The sequence below is a fragment of the Neolamprologus multifasciatus genome, chromosome 10, assembly GCF_963576455.1.
Source record: "Neolamprologus multifasciatus chromosome 10, fNeoMul1.2, whole genome shotgun sequence".
In the NCBI taxonomy this organism is placed as follows: Eukaryota; Metazoa; Chordata; class Actinopteri; order Cichliformes; family Cichlidae; genus Neolamprologus; species Neolamprologus multifasciatus.
Genome location: NC_140448.1, coordinates 27,792,433 through 27,819,060, shown reverse-complemented (window position 1 = coordinate 27,819,060; position 26,628 = coordinate 27,792,433). Strand labels below are relative to the sequence as shown.

The 26,628-nt window shown below is 40.5% G+C and overlaps 2 protein-coding genes across 2 annotated transcripts in view; one reads left to right on the top strand and one right to left on the bottom strand.

Annotated features, from left to right (window-relative positions):
- Positions 1-5,931, top strand: part of rad51d (RAD51 paralog D) — a 25,417-nt gene extending 19,486 nt beyond the window's left edge. The window contains exons 8-11 of the mRNA XM_085173766.1: positions 2,510-2,580; positions 3,066-3,233; positions 4,407-4,543; positions 5,793-5,931. Coding sequence (XP_085029892.1) covers positions 2,510-2,580; positions 3,066-3,233; positions 4,407-4,502 — 335 coding nt within the window. The 3' untranslated portion in view covers positions 4,503-4,543; positions 5,793-5,931. The remainder of the gene's footprint in view (positions 1-2,509; positions 2,581-3,065; positions 3,234-4,406; positions 4,544-5,792) is intronic.
- Positions 5,263-26,628, bottom strand: lig3 (ligase III, DNA, ATP-dependent). Its single transcript, XM_085173746.1, has 21 exons — positions 26,498-26,628; positions 24,528-25,108; positions 23,217-23,345; positions 22,298-22,516; positions 22,035-22,186; positions 21,742-21,908; positions 20,941-21,018; positions 19,940-20,108; positions 16,978-17,133; positions 15,904-16,035; positions 15,707-15,786; positions 13,035-13,122; positions 12,882-12,959; positions 12,645-12,768; positions 9,591-9,733; positions 9,412-9,486; positions 9,002-9,148; positions 8,378-8,528; positions 7,212-7,291; positions 7,010-7,093; positions 5,263-6,019 (listed from the first exon to the last, which is right to left on the bottom strand). The coding sequence occupies exons 2-21, from the start codon at positions 25,078-25,080 to the stop codon at positions 5,786-5,788; spliced, it is 3,039 nt and encodes a 1,012-aa protein (XP_085029872.1). The 5' UTR covers positions 25,081-25,108; positions 26,498-26,628; the 3' UTR covers positions 5,263-5,785.

Here is a 26,628-nt window from a genome sequence, read left to right as displayed (position 1 = left end):
CTCGACCTCATGATGCTTAATCGACGTAATCAACTGTAATTTGATGCAGGGTGAAAAATGCACAAAAATAAATTATTTTTCAAGAATAATTAAATAGATTCAACATCTTTCTTCAACAGAACTGCAGAATTCACAGATGGAAAAAGTACTATAGCTTACTAGGGTATATTAGACTTAATAGTTACTATATACAGTAATGGACTTCTATACATTTTACATCAGATTAAAACTTTGGGTGTAAGAGTCAGATAATTATTTATTAAAAACTAGACATTTTAAATGAGAATAAGAAAGAAAAGTATGTCTTTGTGCCCCCTTTTCCCTGTTCATGCAATATTGGCCCCCCTGGCTACACTTTGCTAGATCCGCCCCTGCACAGTTACCAGCCGTCAGCTACGTAGAAAAAGATCCTGGTGTAGAAATAATATTAAATAAATTCTAACAACAGCTTATCAAGCTTAAACGTGCTGCTGTTGTTCAGCCGCTGGTTTCCTCTTTCTGGTGAGAAGTGGGCCAAAAACAAAGAAGAGAGACGGACTCGTGACAGAAAAGCCGATCAGCTGATCATTAAGCAGTTTCACGATTGAAGTAGCAGCAGGAGAGAGAGGGAGAAAGGCAGTCGCTCCATATATCTGTTGTTAAGCTTAACGTGGGAATGCTTTACAAACATTCAGAGATGAACTTACACACTTGCTTTACTTCTCTCTGGGATAACTTCCTCGGAGATGAAATGCTGGTTTGGTAGCGAGGCTACAAATACACACAGCCGCTCTATCACGTGATGCATACTGCTCCAACGTGCTACGGTTATGAGCCGAGTTACAGCGTGTAGCAAGTTTTGTGAGGTGCTTTTTTGATATTTAATGGATCGGATTACATTTTTTATTTCTCGCCGATATCCGATCCAGTAATTTGGGTCAGTATCGGACCGATACCGATACGTAATATCGGATCGGTCCATCTCTAGTAGGTGGTATTGTTCATTTATCCTTATAGTTTATGTAGTTCAATGATGTGTTAATGGATTAAAAGAGTAAACAAATCATTGATTTTAAGTTTGAATGCATATAAAAAATAAAAATGAAAAAGTTGCATAACCATGATTCTGTTCAATCAAGAACAACTACTGACAGTAGGAGGTGTTTGTTTAGCTTACTTTTGGGAATGTTAATAAACCTACAGCCTGCAGTTTTCCAGAAACTACACTGATTGATAGGCCACATTAAAATTAGCAAAGGACTGGATATGGCCCACAGACCTTGAGTTAAACACATGTGCTTCAGGCAAACAACAGTGAGAGAGGAGTGTTGGTGAGGAAGCCATATTAAAGTTATCCACACTTGCTCACGTCATCCAGAGCTGAGAGTAGAAAACTGCTGGAAACAGTCTTCGGAGCAGGTTGAAGCTCAAGATCATTTAAATGCTGCGTTTAAATATGAGCATCCAGCAGAAAATAAGAAAAGCATAATAGGTCCTCTTTATAGATGAAACAAATGCACTCCTTTCAGTAAATAAGGGCGTCTTTGGTTTTTACAGCCCACCGTCAAGTAATTCATTGAATGTTTCCAATGCACTCCTTAGAAAAGGAGTCAGCCCTTTACTGCTGGATTATAATTCCAAATGTAATTTGTGATCTGGGGCACACTGCTGCTGTGCTCAACTAATTACAGTAATGAACAGCACAGTGGAAAATTGTATCCAGTAATTTGGGTTTAGACGCACAGTAGAGTTCATATGACTTCTGAAGAAAAAGGTAACATTTATAAGGTTTTAATTAAGGAATATTCAAAGCACAGAGTAATGTTTGGATTGTTATGGTTATGAATTTGGCAAGATATTAAACATGCAACAGATCACAAGATGATAAATTTAAAAGCAAAATTAGGAAGCAACTGAAAAACATTAAAAACGCATTTTAAAAAATAGAGGAAGGTGAAAATCTCAACGTTGATATGATCCGTGTGACTTTTATACTCGGTACAATTAAAGAGTGTTCCTTATATTTCATGCACCATTTCAGCCTTAAAATGACTGAAAATGAGTGCACCATCTGTAGTTACTTTCTGCCACATGATTACCACCACCACATGCTTTTGTCGTTTTATTTTGTCAGCTGCGACCAAGCTTATTTGGTAGTGCTATACCAAGACAACAGCCATCGGTTAGCCTGCTAATATGTGTAATTTAGCACCAAATGTAAAGGTTAGCTTGCTACTTTTGCAGATTTTTATTAGGAAACTTTGGAACAACAAGCTTTTACAGTTCGATGCACTGGTGAAATACAAATGTCTGTATCTAAAGTGACAGATCCGTCATAGGCATCGCTACAAGCTTCAACAAGCAACCGCAGCTTTTTTAAGTCAACTCCAGCAATTTTTAGGAATGTAAATTTCGCTGTAATAAATTTAGCTTGAGCTGCTACTGTTGAATTGCTTTGAAAGTTCCTGTGACAGAGCCTGAGAGTATTCTGTACATGAACTAACCTCTCTACAACTTCCTTTGCCTCCAGGCATGTCCTTGATGATACAAGTGGCAGGAGCTCTTAAGACGATGGCAAAGGACTTCAACGTTGCTGCTTTGGTACGGATGACTCAGTCTTTGATGTGTGCTGCTCTAAATGCAAGATGCACTTCCAGTGTCAATCTAAAGTCTACACAAACTATTTCTTGTTATTCTTTCTGAGAAAACTAAACATTTTACTGCTTTTTTGGGTTAATAAATATGATTATAATAATTCAAAACAATAGTTTTAAAGTAAAATCAACCCTCTTTAGTGAACTGCAGGTTTTAATTATGTTTAAAAAAAGGAGTATGCACATTTAAAAAGCATGCACCAAAGAAAACTGATCTTCACCTCAAGTGATGAAGTTATTTGAAGGGAGATAAAGATAATTTGGTAGCCTGATGATGTCCCATTTCCATAAAAGTGGGACGATCTGCTTGTCCCACTTATATTTTACATCTTCTAAAGCTTGTGTTACGCGTGGGAAGCTGTACCAAAGCATGGTGCGATAATCTCTTGAGAGTGAGGGAAGAAACTAACACGATGGTGTCTGGGCCCACAGGTAACAAACCATGTAACGAGAAGTGGCAGCGGGGAAGTGCAGCCCGGCCTCGGCGTTTCGTGGAGTCACATCCCGAGAACCAGGATCCTGCTGGAGCGAGTAGAGAAGGCGGCGGCTGTCAGCCGGCCCAGTCTGCGCTCTGCAAAGCTGATCAAGTCTTCCAGACAGGTACAAGAAACAGCATTAACTTGCAGAGCAACCAGCTCAGTGTTGATTCTGTCGAGGGGTTTCGTTGTTGTCAAAACATCTTGTTAAAATGGAGACTTTGAAGTCGTGTTTGCCCTTTAAAAAACCGGTCTGGTTTGATAAAGATATGTTTTATTCCTCCGCCGAGACATGAGCCAAGGCGAGGAACGTTTTCCGTTTGTTTGTCCTCGAGATTAAAAACACTACCAGATCAGATTTGAGTAAAATTTCTGGAGAAGAGGAGCATGGGCAAAGGAGAAACCTATTAGTGGGGATAAGGATCACTTACATTTTTGCTTAGCTTCCACACTCCTCCTGTATTTAAACTGGGAAGGCTATTCCAGTAACGTAATGTTGCTTTATCCATTCCAAAACCAGTTTTGATGTTTGTTTGGGGTCATTGTGTTGATCCCAATTCTACATAAAGTTTCATCTGTCTAGCTGCTGATTTGAGGTGCTGTTGAAGAATTTGGAGGTAGTTTTCCTTCATTATTCCGTCCACTGCAATGTACGAGTAGCACTGGCAGCAAAACAGGGCATGATGCTACCACCACCAAGCGAAGATTCAAAATAAATTCAGTCTTGTGCCCAATTCTTGTTTTTAAGTAATTTAAACAACGATTTCTTAAGTTCATCAACCATGAGAAATGAGTTGGTCTGTTATGGACGCCATGACAGGTCGACTCGTTGTTCAGACTTTTTGGATGTTCACTTAGTTCATCCCTTTTTTTTCCCAGCACCATATGAGGTCACCTTTGGTCTTCTTCAGTGGGATTTTCACTGTAATTTTCAGACACAGGCCTGTGTTTGTTAGTAAATGCAGATTATTTCTGAAACTGCACTAAAACGTGTCTCAGTGGGGATTACTTTCATTTCACAACTGAATTTGTTTTGATAGCATCTTAGTTTGAACGTATCCTCTCGGGTTTAATAACGATCACTGATATATCCTTTGACATTAAAGATCTTGTAAACCAACATTTTTATTAAAAATAATGGGAGAAAATTCACTCTGCATTTTCTGCTCCGGAGTTATAAAAGACGTCAGCGGAAACAAAGCAGCTTCAGAATGAACCGAGCCAGTGAATATTTAATATTGTGGCAGCGTTGTGTTTAACTAGGTCTAAATCAACTGTCATGTGCTCTGTTTCTTAGCCTTGTCACATCAAAGAGGAATTTGACTTGCAGTGGTGGAGTCGCTCAGAAAAAGGGTCCTCGGGAAAGAGGAAGCTGGATGAGACGGATTCCTGATGAGAGCAGCCGTAATCCTCTGCATAAATGTCACACCAAAGGTACACGCATGTTTCTGGGTCGAATTTGGGAGAAAATGTCTTTTTGAAGTACTCTGCTAGCATTCAAGCGATAACTAAACTTTATTCCAATTAAAAACGGTCGCCACAGTTATTAGCTACAAAATTGACCTATTTAGATACTGCCGGCGTCATGCTCTGTCAGTCATCTGCTGCAGCTTTGGCATACTGGCCTGAGATTTTATTCTTACCTGTTGGAAAAGCGGGAGGAATATAAAGGCTTTTCTCGTGTTTCTTTCAGGCATAGCTGGGTAGGCTCATGCGAATTCTTCTCAGAGTGCGAATACGTTCGAACATTTAATTAAAGCCACCTCATAGCCTGAAGTATCCCACGGATGAAAAAGGCAAATCTGAATTATCCCTGAAAGCCATTCTGATGCAGCAGGCTGAAGGGAAAAAAACCTCTCAGCATTTCACTGGATCATACAAGGAGTCTCCCGATTGAGAAAGGGAAATGTATTTGGTTTAGCTGGAGCAACGCCTTTTTAAAACAAATCCTCTCCGTATGGTTTTGGGGAAATCTGGCACAAGCAGAGCTCTCCGGAGATTTGCGCATGTTCATAACTTGTAGCTTCGGAGGCCAGCATTTATGCCATTAGAGATTCATCTCTGTGACACCACAGTTTTTATTGCAAGTGGCTCCAATGCAAATCAGTGCGACGCTCCAAACACAAACCGATGAAAATGAGACACGCTAGAAGGATGTTACAGGGACATTTTTATTGTCTTTGTCAGGTTTGTTTATTCCTAATGGCAGACAGATTTGTTTGTTTTCAGTGCAGGAGCTGAGCTTTAATATCAGCCAGTCGAAAGTATTGCTTGATGCTTATTTTAAAAAAACAAAACTGGTCCATATCCTAGACTTGTGTGTAAAATCAGTGTCAAACTGTACGTTACTCATGATTTAGAGGCTATATTCTACATTGTTACAAAATATTCTACACCTCATATAATCATAGACTAATCTAGCACTCTACCTCCAACCTAAATGTGTACTGTGTGTTGCATCTGTTGGTCCGCATGAGCAGAATGCAGAAAGGTTCAAAAAGAATAAATTAAAATGACCTGAGAGCAGTGGCATTTGAAAACATAGACAGTCCCTGGTGTCACGGTAACATCCCCAAACTTAGAGCTGCCCTCTGAACAAATAACATCACCAGAAAACCAGCAGTTCATGGCTGGGTGAAAGCAGTGTATAAAATGTAGTTTCCTCCTCTTCTTTTATTAACAGGGAGCTACGACACGCCTCTTGCGGATACATTCCCAGATCCAGCTGGGGGTCACTTTCTGAGCCTGGCTCTGTTCTTCGGGTTCGGCCAGAGTGTGCGTGGCGGAGGCTGCGTCGTAATCTGGCACGAGGTCCCCGTCGTACGCCACGAAGTATCGCCTCAGCTTGTTAAAGTCCTGCACCGAGTCGGGCAGGAAAAGCTTCACGCCGCTGAAGATGTCCAGCAGCGTCTACGGGGAAAACGGTGAGGTCAGCAGAACAGACACCCTGCAGCAATACTTTCCCTACATTCAAGGGAGCAAAGTGCTCTGCTTTTCTGCACTGTTCAGGCTGTGTAATATTACCAAGTCACTGATGGAAATGATGAAGAAAAAGACTATTTGATATAAAGACATAAAAAGGCTTTGTAGAGCTCAGTCTGTGATTAATATCAGTCCAACTCTAACCTCTAACAGAATCTCTTCACGTCCAAAGATGCATTTACAAACACCTGCATTAAAGGACGCACACCCAGGCCTTGTTGAAATATTATTGTGGCAGTAATTAAGGAACAATAAACAGCCAGTTTCCTTTTCACCTGCTTTGAGTAGCTGATCAGCAGAGCTTGTGATTGCTTGAGATAGTGGAATGGTGTTAGTGAGGTGGCCACATTTCACAGAGTGAAGACAAACCTGGATGTGAATAAACATTCAAGTTGGGTCTAACAATCACAGCGACTGCTCGGCCAATACTCAGCACAAACCGGCCTGTTGACCTGGTTCAGTTAATGACCTCTTATACGCAACGTTGTACATGTAAACTTTTCTTCAGAAATTGGGAATTATTGGCATAATTTTAGCTTCAAAAACAGTCGATAAGCCGGTTAAACGTTCCCCTGCCGTTCCCGTTTCTGTCCTTTGACAGCAGTTACCAGAGTTGCAAATATAAAGAGCCACTGAACTGGAATATTTGTATCTTTAACACTGTACTGAAAACGAGAAAAAAGTTTTAAAACTGTCAAGATTTTATTAGTCAGCTGGCCTCTGAGTGTTGTAATCTATAACCTGTCAAAGCCATAAACAATGCACTGGCACACAGGATTACAGCTTTTAACAAACAGTTACTTTGTTTTATGATTGTCAGACCGTAAAAGAAACTTAAAGATGGATTTTGTTTAATAATCCTAAATAGCATTTGTTTGTGTCCACAGAACACATTTAAACACACGTTGTGTTACTAACCTTGTCATTCCTTGGCTCCAGTTTTTGTGAGGTAGCTTTTGCTTTAGTTTGCCCGTTGCTGTGGACACTCTCACTCTTCTTCACCTGATAAGAAACAGTCTAACGTTAGGTCATCACTGCAGCTTTGGGTTTGTGCAATTCTCGTGTTCTGTAACGATGAAACTTTACATCTCATGTGCTACATTAAAGAAAAGAACATTACCTTCTTAGCACTGGGTGCATCTGAGCTGGGAGTGCGAGGCTGGGATTTCACCGCCTTGGCTTTGGCTGGAGTGCTGCTGCCTGCAGAGTGCATGTTATTGATTACACTTATAACAAAGCAGCATTTGCAGCACTGGGGTCACTTTCAAAGTGTCCACAAATTTATTTCTGCATTATATTAACTTCAATTATGAACCAATGTCTAGAATAAAGGACATGCATATGAACATATCTGTGTGAGCCTGCTTCTTTAAGTAGAGACATTAAAGGTGAACAGAGGTGCTTTACTATTAGATATCACTATTAAATTACTGCAGTTGATTAGTTACGATAAGAAATTATTTCCTGTATTAGAAGTTTCTGAAATGTTGTGTTTAGTTGCGTAAACTAAGTTTAAAACAGTTAAAGCATCATGCAAATATTTATAAATAAAGAATTGCACGATGCGAGCAAACCTGCAGAATCTAGACAGGAGTGTTTGGTTTATGTAAGTGTTAGTTCAATACATGTTTATGTGTAAAATTCTATTATCATTGGTGGAAAACAATTTACTGGTTAAAAAAAAAATTTTTATCTTCAGGGGGAAAAAAAGTATTGCTCCTAATAAATGTCCACTAACCTGCAGATAAATCTTAAAATCTCACATATGCGTTTATGGAATTTTCTTAAATAAACATCTGCATGATAGAGACTACTTTTTCTTTATGTGGGGGTTTCCAGGAAGGGCAGAGACGCCTGCAAGTTGAAAGCGATTTATTTGAAATCTCAGGGTCCCTCATCAGTCTCAGGCCAGACTGTCAACAAGCTCAGTGCATATTGTGCACATTTGTGTTGCAGACACAGTCAAAGCATCGCCTCGATTATAACTGGAGGGTTTTACTTATTGTGTGTGCAAAGATGCTAAACTTTAACTCAGTTACAATGAAACAACAAGGCCTCAAACATTTTAACAATAACTATTCTGCCTCAAATACAAGGTTATGAATTTACTGATTATGTAAACAAAACTGTATCAATATCATTGGTGGCATTTTAAAGGGAAGTTTCCAAAAATTAAAAACAAGAGTCTTTAACCACAAATAAATTGTGGTCATTTGAATCTTCACTTAAATCCGGACACACAACAACAATGTCATTTCCCTTTATGTACGTGACTTGGGAACTTACTCGTCTTCTTGGGCGGAGCGCCTTTGTTGGAGGAGGATGATGGCGAGCTTCCTCCGCTGTCTCCCCCCGATGAGCCCTTGTCATCGTTGGACGTAGACGGACCTGCTGTCACTTTGAAGTCGCAGTTCTCCTTCGATATGCGGTACAGCTCCTGTGCAGAGTGATGAAATGACAACATGGGCTTCGGCCAAGAGATGTAATGTTCTGTGTCAGTGGAGATTGAAGACCCGTGCCGGATTCAAATAATTAAGCCCAGGCATGTTTTACTGCCTCGGCCAATATTTCAACTCATCCGTCAATACTCGCGGGAAGACTGCAAATTTGCTCCTCCTCCCCGCTGTTTCAATCATACTTCATGCTGTCCCCCTGGGTGCTTTGTTTAACAGTGGCATTAATTATTTCATTCCTCCCATCACCTGTATTACTACACATCCTCCCATTTTTCCCCTATCATATTTTACAATAGAAAGCAATTAGCAACAAGCATCCCTAGAAGATACGCCTCAGTTTTAAATGAATGGCTGATTTCTAAAACGTCTTTTGTGCCGTCTCAATAAAACTTCATCACTGAGCAGCGGCTAATTGTTTCTCAAGCGCTACAAATCAAAAACGCTGATATCCTACTTTAAGCTGGTGCAAGTTGGTGGCGCTCTTCCAGTCCTTGTCATCGCGGATTCTCGTCATGCGGGGGAAGCGGATGGAGATGCCATCAGCGGTGTGCATTTCCGATTTGGAAAACTCTGCGCCTGTTATCTCCCACACAGGTGCTTTCTGTAGCACAGGAAACACATAATCATATATAAAAGCCACAAAGGGTCACTGCATGCATTAAAAACACCTCCCATCTCAGAGCCCATCATTATCTCGGAGCATTTCGGGGGTAATTCATTTAAAGGAATTCCCGTGGATACGCGCAAGAGACGCTTTCAACTTCTAATTTCATTCAAAGGGTGTGCAGTATCCAGATATACAACTGTGCTCTGCGTGAACAGGCCCGCTGGGAAATCCAAATGTGCTGAGTAGTGACATCTCACCTCAGGATCGCGGATAATGAAATCTGGATAATAGTTCTTGATGATTTTCAACCAGCTAGGGATTTTGCTCGGCTCCTACATTAAGACACAAACACGCACAGACACACAAAAGATTAATTTTCAATTTTATGATATCAGCTCAATATTCCTGGTTAACCTCTAAGTGGATTCTCTCTGACCTTGCTGATTTTGATCACATCCAGCTCTTTCTGGAGCCTCGCCAACATGGCGTCATCGTAGCCTCCGGAGCACTTGGTGACTGTGCACCATTTCTTGGAGTCTGGGTCGTAACAGCCCATTAGAAAACTGGACATGATGCCCCCTGGTGGGTAGAAGAAGACACGCAAGCATTAGGAGAACTGCTTCCCACAGAATAGTCTCTCCACCAGCACCGACTTCTCAAAACCCGCCTCTTCAAATGATCTTTTTTTTCTCCTTCCCACTCACTTCCTACAGCCTCTTACGACAAGCGTTTCATCTGATTTATTGTTTCTGCTCTATTAGCTCGTTTTCAACTACACGAGTCGTTTCATTAAGCACGCTTTGAAAACTTGTACCTTTCTCGTTGTGTTTGTTATGTTGCTGCACACTCATTAACCAGCCTCCTCAATGGCCCCTGCTTCAAATCTCACCTGCTTCTCTATTTCACCCATTGGCATCTTCTCCTTATGTAACAGCCTGTATCTGCACATTTTTCATATGAAATCCTCCAATTTGGTTATGTTTTCCCAGAGTAATGGAGCTGTCTTGTTAATTTCATCATCCTATCTCAACATAATACATGCAAGAATCTTATCTTGTATTTATATTTTCGCTTTGTGGCTGAACGTGAAGTGTCACACCTGCAGAAGGCTTGACCCCGTGTTTCACGGCAACATTAACAGTTGGGGGCAAAAGTAAAACTGTCTTAACCGTTCAAAGCTGTTTTCATACATTAACTCTAACAAATGTCTGGAGAATACAGTCAGGAAATCATCTGAAGCTGTCCTTTTCCCCCTGCAGCACACAGCAGGAAAGATTTTGCATCAGACTAATTCTCACTGCTGGAAAAAAATTGTTCAAGAAAAGTTGCTGCCTGACTGAAGTGTGTGTGGATTAACTGGACTATTACCAGTGTTGGGACTAACGCGTTATTAAGTAACGCGTTACAGTAACTACGTTATTATTGTGGTAACGAGCACGGTAACTAGTTATTATGCCAAAATCAGGAACGCGTTAGTCGTTACTGGGATTTAGATAGGGTCGTTACTCGTTACTTCGTGTGGTGGCTATCGCGGAGCTTCCACAGATTCAATAACATTAGCAAGTGGTGGAGGCAGCAGGTGGATGAGGGAAAGGGGACGCAGAAAGAAAAGAGACCCGAGGCGGCCGCCGGTCCAAGTGTGAACTGAACTTCAGGTAAGAAGTTTTGACCTGCAGTCTATCTGGGTCAGATATAAACCAAGTTTAGGTGGAGTTTATTTTCGTTATTCTGACTTTTTCCGTACTGCGTACTAGCTAGCATGACGGAGTTTCTATACAGCTGGGTGGGTGCTATGAAGTTAATGTTGAACTTTATTTTGCTCATAAGTTATTAGAGTTGCCAACCGTCTCGTCTGGTATTCAGAGAAAATATTACGCGTTTCTTATTGAGGTGAACAGGAACAGTTTGTCCCGTAATTCAGCTACAATGAAAAAGGCACAAAGCTGGAGTTATTCTGTGTCTTTGCTGCACAGCTGCCTCTTCTTCTTTCATTCTCCCCCCTCCCTCTCCCGTTTCTACTTCAATCATGAAAACTGATCAATGATCAGCTGATCGGCTCTCTTGTTTGTTTATCGGCCACTTTGCGCCAGAAAGAGGAAACCAGCTGATGTCACGTTAAACAACAGCAGCACGTTTAAGCTTGATCAGCTGTTAGAATTTATTTAATATTAATTTCTAGTATCAGCTGATGTTTGCTGGAGCCACAGCTGCAAAAAAGCTGCTGGTCATGATATCGGTTTGTTTATCTGGTGAGAGGGAAACATGAAGATGAAACCAGGAGACGTCCTTACTGAATCATCAGAGCTGAACAGGTGATGGAGAAACAGGTTTACCTTTTAGGTGACATAAATGAGTTGAAGGGAAGTTATGAACTGTTTCTGAGAGACAGATAACCCCAGGATCCTTTTTTAGGTAGCTGACAGCTGGTAACTGTGCAGGTGCGGATCTAGCAAAGTTTTGCCAGGGGGGCCAGGTTGGGCATTAACAGGGAGAGACTTTTCTTTCTTATTCTCATTTAAAATGTCTCGCTTTTAAAAAATAATTATCTGAATCTTACAACAAACGATTGATAGATTGATGCATATATACCATCAAGACAGTGTACATCACTGTCACAACAGCGTTTGTTTTCATTCAAAGGCTTTATGATTTTTCCTATAATGGTGGGCCGGTCTCTAGTCAAAATGCCCGGGCCAATTTTTTGTCCCCGTCCAGCCCTGTATGCAGCTCATCACTTTGTTAAAGGCCTTTAATGTCCTGACTGCATCAGACATTTCATTTCAGTTCAATTCTATTTTTGTAGTTCCAATTCACGACAACCTAGTATAAGCCTGTACTTGGTGACAGTAGGAACAAAGAAATCCCCTTTAACAGGAAGCAGGAACAGCTATCCACCACAAGAGGGCGTAAAACAAAAAGAGCATAGAAAGAGACCACAAAATAAAGAGAAATCAGTCAAAAGTTAACGGCATGCAGTAGCGGCATTTAACCACACCAGGAGAGAAAAGGGGTGACGGGAGAAGTGCTCGGTGCATTATGGGAAATGTCCAAGCAGTCTGAGTCCATAGGATTATAACTAAGGAATAGTTGAGGGTCACCTGATCCAGCCATAACTGTAAGCTTTATCAAAAAGGAACATTTGAAGCCGAATCATTAAAGTAAAGATGGTATCTGTCTGAAGCTTCCACAGAAGAGAGGCCCTGACAGCTTTAGGCTCTGCCTCCATTCTACTTTTAAAACGTGTAAAGATCACAAATAAACCAGAGAAAAGTGCTCTATTTGGATAGTATAGTGCAATGAGGTCTTTGCATTCCCGCATGTGCTTTTGTTGAGTAATGTCTATAGTTCAGTGATCCATTAAAATGTGTGAAAATGGCTTAAATCACCTCATTTTATGGCGAAACAGAATTGTCAGGGTGAATAAAATAAAGCATCGAGAAGGGGAAAAGCGTCCATGCCTAATGAAGCAGATGGTTAAGGCTTTACAGACCGTTTGAGCCTTTCCCGTAGAAGGCTCCCAGCACCACCAGGTCAGCCGTGTCCGCCATCGCCCCTTCATTCAAATAGTCCTTCTTTACTTTCAGCCAGTGGCGCTTCCCCGGCTCATAGGTGCTCTGAGACACGCACAGATATAAAGCGTCATCATCACAATGTTTCAGCTACACGTAGTTTAAGCATAACTTGAGAAATTGAACAGTAAATAAATCTGATCAACCAACCAACTCACCTTTACGTCTTTTAGCACCAGACCTTCAAGTCCCTCCCTGATGACACGAGTTATCATATCCGCCAGATCCCCTGCTCTCTGACACACACACAGACGCACATTTTCAACATGTGTACGCATACAGCACAAAGACACATTCACAGTTATACTTACAGTGACGTGCTTCATCTCTGAGAACAGGATCCTGTTGGAGACTTCAACCATGTTGTCATGCAGGAACTTCCTGCGTTCACACAGAGGCCTGAAGAAGACAAAGCCAGCGGACATGTGAAAGCAAACGTGCTATTTATGAAGGCAACTATATTTACGGTACTCCATATTTAAAAATAGAAAGGCTCGTCTGTATATCAGAAATGTGAAGGTTTAATTTAAAACATCTTCTAGTGAAACATCTCTAACAGTGACTCCAAAATGTCTCGCCTCTGTCAGTGCGCTCCAGGGCAGCTGTGGCTACAATGTAGCTTGCCATCACCAGTGTGTGAATGGGTGGATGACTGAATGTAGTGTAAAGCGCTTTGGGGTCCATAGGAACTAAGTAAAGCGCTATACAAATACAGGCCATTTAAGGAGCTGCATCCTGGCTGCTAACACACAATAGATTTCAATGATTTTACTTAGCTGCTAATGTTAATGTTTAACTACATTTTACAAGATTTAAAACAAACTAAAGAACACCAAAGGATAAAGTTCTTCCACAGAAAAATCCACAAGTTTTCTCTCTGCAGTGCTCTAAAAGTTTGTAAACTTCTGGCTTTGACTGGGATTCAAACTCCACTCGCACGGGTAAAATCCTCTGCTGCATCCCCACCTCCACATTTGTGCTCTTTATAGTCCTCACCTGATCTGCTGTGCAAAGAGCTGGGTTATTCCACGAAGAATCAATTAGTGCCTCCCAGCTGAGCCTCACAGAATCAGCCAATGTTTTGGTACAGTAATTTTTAGGATACCAGATAAAATCAGCCAAAACAAAATATGCCCACCTATGCTGTGGCGGTCCATTGTGAATAAGGGAGCGGCTGAAAGAAGCTTCTTTAACTTTTAGTATATTCAATAAAGGCATTCAAAGTTTTACTTTTATACTAAGAAAACACTCAGTTACAGGCCTTTGAAGTATCTAAGGGTGGGTGCAGCACTTTTTGAGAATAACTAAAGTTTAGTAAGTACAACGAAATTTTCAGGAGTGGAAAACACAGTTAAGCTCTGTGTAAATCAACTTTATACTTTACACCACTATTTCTATGAGCAACTCTGAGCATAAATATCATTACATGTGTCACAATTTTAATAGGAAATCTGCACCGTTTAACTTATATTACATACAGTTAGAGTAAATAAGCACTGGAAGTCTGGATGTTTAATCTGTTGTCTGATCATACACAGGAGGGCATTTTAAAAAAGTGCATTGTGGGTAAACTCACAGGGCTCATATCACCATGAGAGAGGTGATTAGTCAAAGAGGTCCCCTTTTTATGAACTCTCTGATGCCAGGCAATCAGATTCTGGAGCCAATCCCCTCTGGCAGGAGGGAGTATTGGAGAAGTGCTCAGTGCATTCTGGGAAGTCCCCCAGTAGTCAGTGCCCATAGAAGCATAACTAAGGAAGGATTCAAGGTCACTTGATCTAGCCATAACTCTAAGCTTTATCAAAAAGGAACATTTGAAGCCGAATCATTAAAGTAAAGAACTGAAGTTTCCACAGAAGAGAGAGGCCCATGACTCCATGCCCAGTGAAGTGGATGGGTTAGGCTTCACCCTGGACATAAAGTTTTTGAGTCACTCCCCTCTGGCAGGAAGCTGCAAACCCATCGGGATCAATACTTCACTGCATTCAAACAGCAGCTTCTTTCCATCTGCAGCGGAACTGCTCAACAAAGCCTCCTCCACCGATTCACTTTATAATCACCGTTTCCCATTAACACGCCATTATGCTTATTCAGCCCATTAACATTTGCACATTGGACTCCACTGCACATTTGAAAATTTATATTTACATATTCTCATAGTGCCTCTATAGAAGAACAGCTTAAGTATTTGTCCAACAAATTGAAGATCCCTGGTTCGTTCCTGCGAGGAAGACGAATCCATTTGTGGAAGGCATAAAAAAAAGTATGTACCAAATCAAACTCTACCTGAGCACACAGGCATGATTTTGTGCTTTTGTATCAAACATTCACTCACATTTATACTTGGATGAACACACTAGACAGCAAACTGGGGCTCAGCATCTTGTATGAGGATACTTAGGCATGCAGACTGAAGCAAAGATCAATCCCCAACCTTCCGATTAGCTCTACAGCTACCATCGATATAATAAGGGAGCAGCTGAAAGTAGCCGTTATATATTTTTCTTTTGCACCACTGTTACACAAAGTCACATTACTTGTTTGTGTTAAAACTTGGAAATAATGTGATTCTGGTTCTGAGGTTTGCATAAATGAATTTTGATTTTTAAGGATCCTCAGACACCCTGTTACATGAACTACTCGTGCTCAAGTGGATGTGAATTTGAAGGTCACTAGATGCTGAAGACTGGTCCTCAGTGTCCTTCATTAATCATTTCAAAGTCCCCTGTTCCAGACATACGAGCTCGAGTACTGATAATAAGTTATTATTTTCTTTCATTAGAAAAAAAAGGACTGCAAATAAAGTGAAATCTTTCCATAAAACCACAAATTAACCACACAACAGCGAGTGAGCAAACCACAAGGACAGAGCAGCCTATTAATGTTAAAAACGACATGCTTGCATCATCCCCATAAGGGGTTACTCTGCACAGTGAAGTGCAAAGTCATTTCTGAGACAAAGGATGGATTGAAAGAGCATTACCTCTCCATGAGACTCACACCATTGAAGTAGATACAGTCGAAAACAAAAAGGCACACCTTGGCGTCTTGAAAGGCTGCTTTCTGAAGGGAGAGGAGAGGAGAGGAAGGTTTGTGGGGTGACAAGAAAGCCAAGAGGGAGAAAGGAAAAAAAAGCTGTGTGACAAAACAAAGAGCATAAAGTGGCTGCAGTGTTCTCACCTTGTGTACACCCAAGGTCCCGAAGGGCAGGGGTTTACTGGTCTTTGTGTCAATTAGGAGGACTTCAGCATCCAGTATCATGCTGTGGCCACCAGGAAAAGCCTGAGGGATGTATTCTTTGAAATGGGCCACCTGAAACATCAACACGGACACACACAGGGAGCTCAGTTACTGAGTGGAAACAAGTAGCATGTGAAACAACTATTACAACAAGCACAAACCTGTAAAAACAATAGGTTTCATTAATAAAGTGCATTATTTTCAACCAAAAAATGTTTTAAAAAGCAAAGATCAAATGAGACATTTGATGCTCGTGGTCCAGGCTTGTACCCACCATCCTTTTATAACACTGTGGGGGATGATCTAAACAGTTCTCCGCCGTTATCATTCATCAGAATAAAGAACATTAGGTACCTTGGACTGTTGTAATTAGACTCCATTCCCACCCCCACAGAATGTTAACCTAGCATTAACATAAATTGCCTAATTACAGCGGCTGAGGCTGCATAATTAGCCATTTGGCTGATGGGCTGCAATGACAAGACGGTCACTCAAGACAAAATATCTGAAGCCTTCAGGCTAGAGGACTAAAAGTGGACCGCAGACACCATAAAAACAAGTACCAGGCTTTAAAATGCCTCAGAAAGCATGGGCTACACTTCCACATGAGAAGCCTGGAAAAATACGGCGTGTATACATCACGCACAAGAGCTACATGGCTTTTTTCCGACTTGTGCCATGCTTGGCATCCTCTTCTTTATAATTGTTGTGAAGTGTGTTTTGTGTGCACAGAAGCAATTTCAAAGGGCTAATGAACATGATGCAGAGCTATTTATTCCTGCACGTTTAAGTCTCTGTGCATCATGCTGAGAAAGCAAATGCTGGAAAATCACTGTGGGAAATGTCTGAATTTCACGCTGGGAAAATACCTTTAAGCTGCTAATCCTGCCGGGGCAAACCTGAACACACTGCATCCTGATGAGCATTGTTACATTAATCAGTAAATAGCTTCACGGACCGGGAGCCCGCACATTTGCATCTGTGCTGTCTGTGCACGTGCGCGATAAGACTGACTTTGTGAGGCAGCACTGGTTTGAGGCTGCGGCTGAAGTAGCTGAAGTTGTCTCCGTTCTTGTGGACCTGCACGCGCTCGCCATCGTACTTGATCTCCGAGTACATCCCGTTGGGGCATTTCTTCATGGCGTACTCGATGGATTTACACGCCTCCGCCTGAAACCACAACAAGGAAACAATCGTTTCTGAAGTTCTAATTGCTTTATGTGAACTTACTTTTCATGAAAGGTTTAATCAGGTTGATCCGATTTAAGAAGACAAACAAGAAAAAAAGGTTATCAATCATGTAGGATTAACAGTAGATTCAACACTTTCCTTCACAATATGAGACCATTAATAAAAACATGCAGTTATTTTTGTGAGAATCACCAAGTTTGAAACCACGAGGGTGATGAAATTTTGTAAAACTTCGGGGGTTTAAGTTTATGTCAGTATACGGCAAAAAGAGGGTAAACTGTGACATTTAAGTCTCCTCCAGGGATCAAACCTGGGATCTTTCAGGGTTTCTGTTGCTGGGAACCTCAGCAGCACACCTGGTTCATTAGAAAGTAGGGGTGGGGGGAAAAAATCGATACTGTGTAGTATGGTGATATTTTGTTTGCTAATAATGTATCGATACAGGGACAGCAGAAATCGATATTTTGTTACAAAAAGGTTTTTGTGCTCTGACTTCAGAGCATGTTGATCCTTTTTCTGAGCAAGAATCCTGACATTCCTTCACTGTCCAAATGTGTTTAACTTTTTTTTGGCAACAATAAACATGTTTTATTTTAATTAAGTTTAAAACTTTTTTATTTAATGTAAAATTATATTTTGTTTTAATTTACTTTCAAATTCTTCAGTTGCTGAAGGGGCTGCATAGTTTTCATAAACTGCATAGTTCAGAATAGCTATAATTGTACCAGATGGTTGCGTTCAGTTAAGTTGGACTAGACTGTAATACAAACCGTTCAGTTTGTCAACAATAAAACTGAAATGAGAGAAAGACTGAGTGTGAGACTTTGATATTACATAAAATGAATATTGATAAAGTTTACATTTATGTACAGAATCTGAATATCGCAAAATATTTTAAAAAATTGCAATAATATCGTATCGTGCGTTAAGTATTGTGAGGATATCGTATCGTGGGATGTATGGTGATTCCCACCTCTATTAGAAAGCCTTGAATTTCTTTAATCATTAGGAAGTTTTGCAGGCAACTACATGATGTAGACATACAGAAGATGGCCAAAACTATAAAATCAACAACAATTTTTTGCACGTCTGTTTCACCGAGCAAAGGGAAACAACAATAATCATGACAACATCAATATCAACTAAAAATATTCAATTGATTATTTATTATTATGACTTCAAAGTGGCTACTCATTTACACAACACCAACCTAAATGACTATTTTGTATCCACTGAAAGACGATCTAGCGCTTCATCTTCTGCGAGCTCATGTTAGGAGAACAAAGTTAAAACTAATAACACAGAAGTCGCTCGCCTGTGGATCGTTAGAGAACGGCCTGTGCTAATCATTTGTAACCTAAAATGCGATGCGGGGATAGCTGCAGCGCATTTCCATTTTCTTTTATTTGGTGTAATTAAAGGGCCGCTGTGTAATGTGCAATTTAATGGTCTGTAAAACACATTTTAAATCATGCTGAATTAATATTTGCACTTCAGGACGGGTTGGGGACAGTTACGTGTCTGCAGTGCAGAGTTATCTGCAGGATCCAGCTGCTGCGTGTCTGGCTGTCGAGTAACAAACCATCAGGCAAAAAAAAAACCCCATTATATTCTCTAAACATTCAGACATTTTAACTTAACATAAAGTAAACTTTGGCTCATGCTAAATCTTTAAGCGGGCTGCAAACAGACAGAGTGACTCAGCTGAATAGCCAAGTCATTCTCTCAGTGAATGTGTGAAGTTGGGACTGCTTTGTTTAGACTTGATGTATGGCCATCTTAACGACCGCTGCACAGAAAAGTACTTGTGCTCAGGATGAATGACGACAGACAGAAGAGCTGACCTTCTAAACTGAGGATTTTCTGTAATCCACATCTTTTCCTTGCATACAGAACTGCACAAAGCCTTTGAGCACACATCAGATTTAACACCTCTAATCTAATGTTTTTGCAGTGAACCACGGCAAACAAAAGTAAGAGTTGCAAGATTTACTGCTGCAGAAGCCTTGAGGCATGCCCAGAGCTCAATCTACAAACAAGATGTTTGTCTAGACTATTTTAAAGAGAAACATGGAAGTACCGAAATGCGAACAAACACTCGTGCTACGACGACTTCACTGCCAAGTACGACAAAGTGACCATATTCTGGTGTTCAGTTAGGCTGACAGGCTGTGAATGCTGCAGCACAGGATCCACATCATTTTAATCAAACCCCTGATTAACCCAATCCTCTTATAGACCACTCCCACCAGGCTAGAGCTGCTTCCTCACAGGTTAAAGGTCATCACTCCAGGCAACTTTATATTCATCTGTAGCGCCACTTCCCTCTAACGCACACCGGGGTCAGGGGTTAACTTTCTCTTTTAATTTGTTACCGTGTCTGTATCCCCAATTTATATCCTGGTTTATTTTCACAGGTAACATCCGTCCCGTCCCCTGACATGTGTAATAAATCAGCAAAATAAATGAGGCCATTGCTCGGGGAAAAGTATCCTAATACTTATGTAAATATTTTAATTTTGTACCGTGCGTGTGTGTCTCGTGTGATTTATGAGGTCAGAAAGGTCAGATGACAGACACCCTCTATTCCCTAATTGAGTTAATTAAGTTGAATTAGCTCACATAGTTTTTAAATGAGACTGCTTCTTCTTCTCTTTTTTTACATCACTGGTTCAAACACCTCAGCTTTGCATTCACATGAAGACTCAGAGATAAAAAGCAGACAAACACTGTGTGTATGTGCATCTGTACTGTATAATTTGACACTTTTACTAGGAATCCTTACCAACATGGGCTGGACGGGGGTCATAAGTGAGGCCTCGATAGTGAGGAGCTTCTTAGGTCCTGAACCATTGGACGCCTCCTGCTGATTCTTTAACACCCTTTCAATCACGTCTCCCAGATTACGCGAGGCCTTGAACGCATCGTAAGCGTTTGGATCCACTGCATCCAAGCTGCATAAAGAGGCAACAATGACAGGCTGCTATTAAAATAAAAATCACAGATCACATGATGGTCAGCCTGCAGGTCACAAGCAGGCTGGATCTGACTGAGAAAACACAGCAGTGTCCTTTCTCTCTAGGGCAGGGACGAGCAATAAGCTGAACTCAATTCTGCTCAATATTAATTTTGTCTCTTTATAAATTACTGGTAAAGTCCTTCACAACAGTCCCAGTTTGTCATGTGGTCCCCTTGGGAACATTACTGCGCACCCCTGCGCTCTAATGCCTTCACGCAGCATAACAGTGCCTAACAGATGCCCTCATTGTAGGATCAAGGATCATGCTTTTTCAGTGCATCTGTAGCCTTGATTTATTACGTTTATTTTTACAGAAGCCCACATATCTTTACCTGAAATGTATAATTTATGACCACAAAGAATGAAAGGTTGGTAAAGATCATAAATTACACAGACAAGATGGTCATAGTCACCATAACGTTGCCCAACAGCCACAAAAATCCTGGTGTGCACTTTTTTTGTCCTTTTTTTCTCTCTAATGAGCTATAATTTACAAAAATGATGTTATTGTGATCAAAAAGAATTGAAATGAGAGATTAAGAACAGAAACACAGATGATGGGAGTCACAGGGTAGTTTTTCCATAACCTTCTGCACAGTGACTTTTTGAAACCGGAGGAGCTGCCCTCTTCTGGTCATTTTAGAGAATGCAGCTTTAATGCAGCTTTAAAGCAACTGCCTCACTATTCAGACTTTCCATCTTTGCGTAAAATAAACCTGCCTCTGTCATGTTCAAAGAGAATAACTAAATAATCCAAAGATACTTACACGTGTTTAGCACCAGCGTTCATCTTCAAATCGTGCTTAATTAGGCGAACGATGCATTTCAGGTCATTACTGGTGCATCTGTGGGGAAGGGAAAATTCAGACTATTACTGTGAAGCAAATTCTGAAGCATTACAACATTTTGGGAAGAAGAAATCTAAAAGCAAACAAATGACAAATATAAAATGATTGGATTAAAATGCCTTAAAGTGATTAATGGAAGCTGCACACACCTCAGAAAGAACCTGCTTCATTAGAGGCAGCTGAAAGACGAACACTTGAGCACTGCAAGTTCACTTTACTTGCTTTGTCCTATTAATGTTATATTATGCTAACAAACCCTTTAGTTGGTACAGCGAAAAAATAATGTCCATGTCTGTTTACAGCTTGCAAGATGCAATTTATGACAAACAAACACAGCCTGGTGTCTGCTGCAGCGCAGGGGAGAATGTCAAATAAAGATGTTGGGATAATGTACGTGTTTGTGTTAGACATGACCGAGGCAGGCAATCGAGAAAGGAGGGAAAAGTACAGAAATGCAGGCAATAGAAAAGAAAAAAAATAATAAGTGGAAGGAAATAATTGTACCATAAATACTGGAAAATGGAATCTCTAAGTACGTCTTCCTGCTTCTACGGAGCTATCGGAACTTTCACAGGCAGTAAAGCAAAGACGTCACGTGGAGAGGTGCAGCTACAAACACCAAGGTCAGCCTTATTGGGGTTATTTGTAAGAATTACCATATCTTTTAACAATTTAACACTCAGCCTGACTGATATAAAAAATGATTATGTGTTTTATTACTTTTTGGCAATATCCTCCAGCTCGTTCTGCTGCTCATCCTCCTTCGTCAGCTGGGAAAGTCGGGTCAGGGATGCGTCCACTTCCTGGATGGTAAGGAGACTTTTGGCAGCCGGGGGAAATGATTTACTCTCATCAAAGAACATCCTCACCGTCTCAGACACGTCACCCTTAAAAGGAAAAACAAAACAAAAACAGACACGATGTCAAGAGCCTGTAATTCTGCGTTCGTGTTAAGAGTCTGTCCACTTTGAACACTGAAATACTGTAAGAGTGGCGATTTATGGACGACAGACCTGCTCCAGATCGCGCACCATGTCATCCTGGTTGCTCCTGAATATGCGGCTGAAGAGTTTTACAATCTGCTTGTCATTGAGGTTGTAGACGCTTTTCACAACACCCGGCAGGAGCAATTTCACAGTCAGGTAAAGATCGCCGTGGAACTTATCTAGGATTGAAGACAAAGGAGAAAATTCACAGAAATGTAAAGATAAAGATGACGTGCTGGATTTTGTCTATATAAAGAAAAAGGTAGAAAAAATAAGAGCGAGACAGCTACCTCCACTTGTGCCCTTCCTGAGGAACTTTTCAATAATCTGCGTCTTTGTATTGTAGCTGTTGTTTTCGGCCACCGTGGCACAGAGCTTGCGAAACTCTCTGAAGAGGCAGTCTTTGTGCTGGGGGTCACAGAGCTGGGTGGACAGCGCGCTGCCTTGGCTGGCTTTGGCAGGGGAAGAGGACGCCCCAGGGCTGCTGCTAGAACTGCCAGCCTTTGTTGCTGTGAGGAGAGTGAAGGGGAACAGTGCAGAGACCATGATTTATTGATCACTATGAAGGGGCCGGAGTGGATTCTGAAAAATGTCAGCCTTTGTACTTAAGCCCAAATTCTTTACAACACTGATACTGGCTGAAACCATTGTTTTCAGAGCACGCCATATTCATATTATTTTTATTCCTATTCTAGCCGTGGCCCTCAGACTGTAGTGCACGAGTTTCCCTGCTTATTCAATCCAGTTTATTACTGGTGGCTTACATCACCACTGGGAATATGAAAGCAGTTTTGCTTCCACCTGTTTATTGCTTCAGTTTGCTGACTTGTGGATACCTGTAATTGAGCTATAAGCTGCAAAGGGAAACTACTAACAGAAAGCCGCTTTAAAGATCCCACATAAGTTTATGTTTACTTTTCTAAAGTGTTTTCCTTTTAATTTTATTAACGTATGCATTTAGGTCCATTATGGAAAACTGCCAGATTTAGCCTCACAGGCTCATTTCCACCTGCAGTCCCTGGCAGGTTGACGACATTCATTCTATGCATACAAAAGACCCAGAAGCATATAAGTGATGTGTGTATTTGGTTTACACAACTGCTAGTGACTATCTTGTGAATTCTTTGCATGTTAACACGTGTAAATTAATAATTAATAAGGACTGTTTTTTCTTTTTTTCTGAGTGACTTGAATTTCGACATAACTCACCAGTGAAGCCTGAAAACTTCCTTGGCGCATTGACAGATGGGTCAGCGGGGGGCGCCATCAGCTGACCGGTGGTGTTCAACTTGGCCTGCACCTTCTTTTTTGGACTTGCATTAACTTTGGCCATCAAGTCTGCAAGACAAGGTGAGTGGCTTTAGAAGAAAGAAGACCTGAAACTTATTTATGTAATGTTGACAATATACTAGTGAGATCACACATAAGTGATGTGTATGGGACCTAGCTGTCACAAGACTACATATCAAAGAGTTTGCTGTATAATGCTATATGAATACATAAGCCAGGACATGCCTACAGTCTTTACGGCTGTTTGTTCATTATCCTGTAACCTGCATTCAACAGCCTACACAAGGAAACCAGGAAATTAATCATTTTCCTCAAGAGAAGCAAAGAAAGCACAAGTTGCATGTATGCCCTAAATCTATACACAACCTATGCAGGTACCCAACGCTGCTTACAGCATTTATACTTGTGTCTCTTTTGCACTGCAACCAAAATGCTAGCTGTTGAGTTTCTGACTTCAAGTTGATCCACTGTCTTCCAGTCAGTTACAAAAAAACCAACAAAAACAATTCACAATTACAATAATGTTCAGGTACATTTCCAGGAAGGCATACATCAGGTTACAGCGTAGAGTTTCAAAGAGGTTTGCTCCTGCATAGATTTAATATAGATGCATAAATCCAAATTAAATCTCATTTTCCCTAATGACACAGTTTAACTATAAATAAATATAAATAAATGGGCGAGTCAATTACTGGTAAATATTTTTGACACATTATTGCAGCTTTCACTTGATAAACATTAAGTAAACATGTTGCCATGCCTTCACTGAATGGCCATCTAATTATTTGTACGGGTACAACAAGTAAGTTGACACTGGGCGGGAAGATGTGAGCCACACCAAACATGCAGTCGAGCAACTTTAGCAACAACAACAACAAGAGTTCTTGTGTGTGTGGGCCACTGGTTTCATATCAGTATCCCGCATGTATTCACAATACTACTAGTATATCAGTCAGCTGCTGCACTTCAACTGATTTGCGGGATTGTGAATTGAAATTTCAAGAATAGATCAGGTCACATCAAAAGGGCACTGCAGCTGACTGTTGACTTTATGAACACAGGAGCTTGATCTGATTCCAATAATGGGTAAAATTTTCCTTTGGCCAAGGCTTAAATATTGCTTGTGAGTAGAAGGGTTTAAATATACAATAAATGTATATTCACAGACAATTTTTCTGCATAATAAGCATTTTAAAAATGTGAAATTTACATTTTGAGTGGCTTTTGTACCTGAAACGTGTTTATTTATAATCTCCTTGTCGTCATCCTGTAATTCCTCCCAGCCCTCCAGGTCGGTGATATCCTCGATCTTCTTCGTGGTGGCTCTGGCTCTTTCCAGCTTTTCGAATATACACTTCACATGGTACCACTCTTTCATCTCCCCTGCAGACTCACTGAAAGGGTTGGGCACAACTTTGCCTATGCGCACTATTCCCTTCTGGATTTTGTCCTTGCATTTCTTACATCCTGCTGTGCCACGTTTGGCATATTCAACGAGAAACCTCTGATCTGCCATATCCGGCTGATTGGAGAAACTTTGATGCAGGAAAAGCCAGGGAGGATAGTTTGGGAGAAGACTGTGCTTTTGGGATACCGAGGATAATGCAGAGATTTTCCTTGTAAAACGTAACTCATGAAAAGACAAAGGTAGACGCTCAGCACATGAATAGACAGAAAAGGCCCTACACAACCTGAAGTATTTCTGACATCTAACAAGTTTTCCACAGGGATTTAGGACTACGCAGATAGTCTTTTGATTCAATAAAATGAGAGTTTTCTGCATTAAGTTGCAATGATGAACAGTTCAGAACCTAAAAAAAGCAAAAGGACATAATGGTTAATGACACAGCTTTCTTTTAAATACAAGGTACCTCAATATACTAAAGAAAACTAATGCTAACAGCTCTAATAAAAGGTTCACTGACTCAGCAATATGTTATGCATTCATTGCAAGTGTAAATTTCCTGATTCCAGTTAGGCAGTAACATTGCTTCCTACTGCACATTTACAGGGCTTCTGCAGGGTTCATAAAGGCAAATTCATTACATTGGATCCCTTTTTAAGGCAATTTAATACAATTTATAGTTGTATAATCCAAAATATTAACGATAAATAGAAAGCTAGTAGGGCCAGTATGACAAAACATTATTTGTAATATTTCAGCACTTACTTAAAATCATATAAAAATGTTTTTAACAACACAACTGAGTTATTTCATGCAACGCTGACCTAAATCAGTGCGACTCTGGAGCCACATGAGTCTCTTTGATCCTGCTCTTGTGGCTCCAGGTGGCTTTGACAAAACAATTAGCAATCTCTGAAGAAATGGACTATGAATCCAAAAAACAAACAGAAAAAAAAAACAAAAAAAAAACCCACAAAATGAAACTTAGACTGGTCGTTTTTTGTTTGTTTTGCTACTTTTAAAGCTATTGTGTTGTTATATGTTTTATTTATTGTCAAAATAGGCTACTTTTGCATTTCAAAAACTTTTGTTCAGAGTTTTTAAGTTAAAAAAAAAAGCCCTACATTTCGACAATAAATTACACAGATTTCACTGCTCTTGCAGTAGGCAGTAAAGAAGGAAAAGGTCAGGATGCTCCATGCATACAAACATGACCTTACAATTCTCTAACACAAATCTACAAAAAACAAAAGAGCACAAGGATTACCCTGTTAGACAGAACAAAAAAAGTAAAAGACTATTACATGTCATATATGAGCTTTCGAATAATGGCAAACAGCTAAAATTTAAAGGATTAACGAACACAGATCTATCAAAGTGCTCTAGAGTGTCACTGGGCAGTTTTTCTATCTTGTTTATTCTTTACTGTAGTGACTTTAATGCAACACAATGTTTTCAGTTCAAGGCTAATAAAGGATTTTGGAAAAGACACAAAGTACACGTTGACTTATTTTAATATTTACACATATTCGAAATACAAAAACAACAACATGCTTATTCAGTTACACAAACGAGCATTTTTAAATGTTAACGTTAAGCGCACCTCCAAAACATCCGACGTGTAAGTTTGATGACACGAAGGCAAGTGGATATGCTCACTAACGTTAGCATTAGCAATGCTCACTTTGTTCTACGCACACGTGAAATTATCACGTCGACTTAATAGGCTGCACACCAGTTATCACAAATACTTTAACATGCTGCTAAAAGTGCTACACGTGTTTATGTACTGTACCTTAGAGAAGCCGAGTAAACGGTAATAGGACGCTTTAAACTGCTAGCACTCCGCATTGTTGTTAGCCAACAGCCCAGCGACGTTAAGTCAGCGTCGTTGCAATTTAAATATGCAAAGCACTTCCGGTTTGG

Bases quoted from the DNA above. Each gene is read 5' to 3' on its own strand.
- lig3 (XM_085173746.1), bottom strand. From the start codon at position 25,080: ATGCAGAAAACTCTCATTTTATTGAATCAAAAGACTATCTGCGTAGTC. The intron at 9,149-9,411 runs GTGAGATGTCAC...CCTGTGCTACAG, and splicing joins TCATTATCCGCGATCCTGAG to AAAGCACCTGTGTGGGAGAT. The intron at 8,529-9,001 runs GTAGGATATCAG...CACTCTGCACAG, and splicing joins CCAACTTGCACCAGCTTAAA to GAGCTGTACCGCATATCGAA.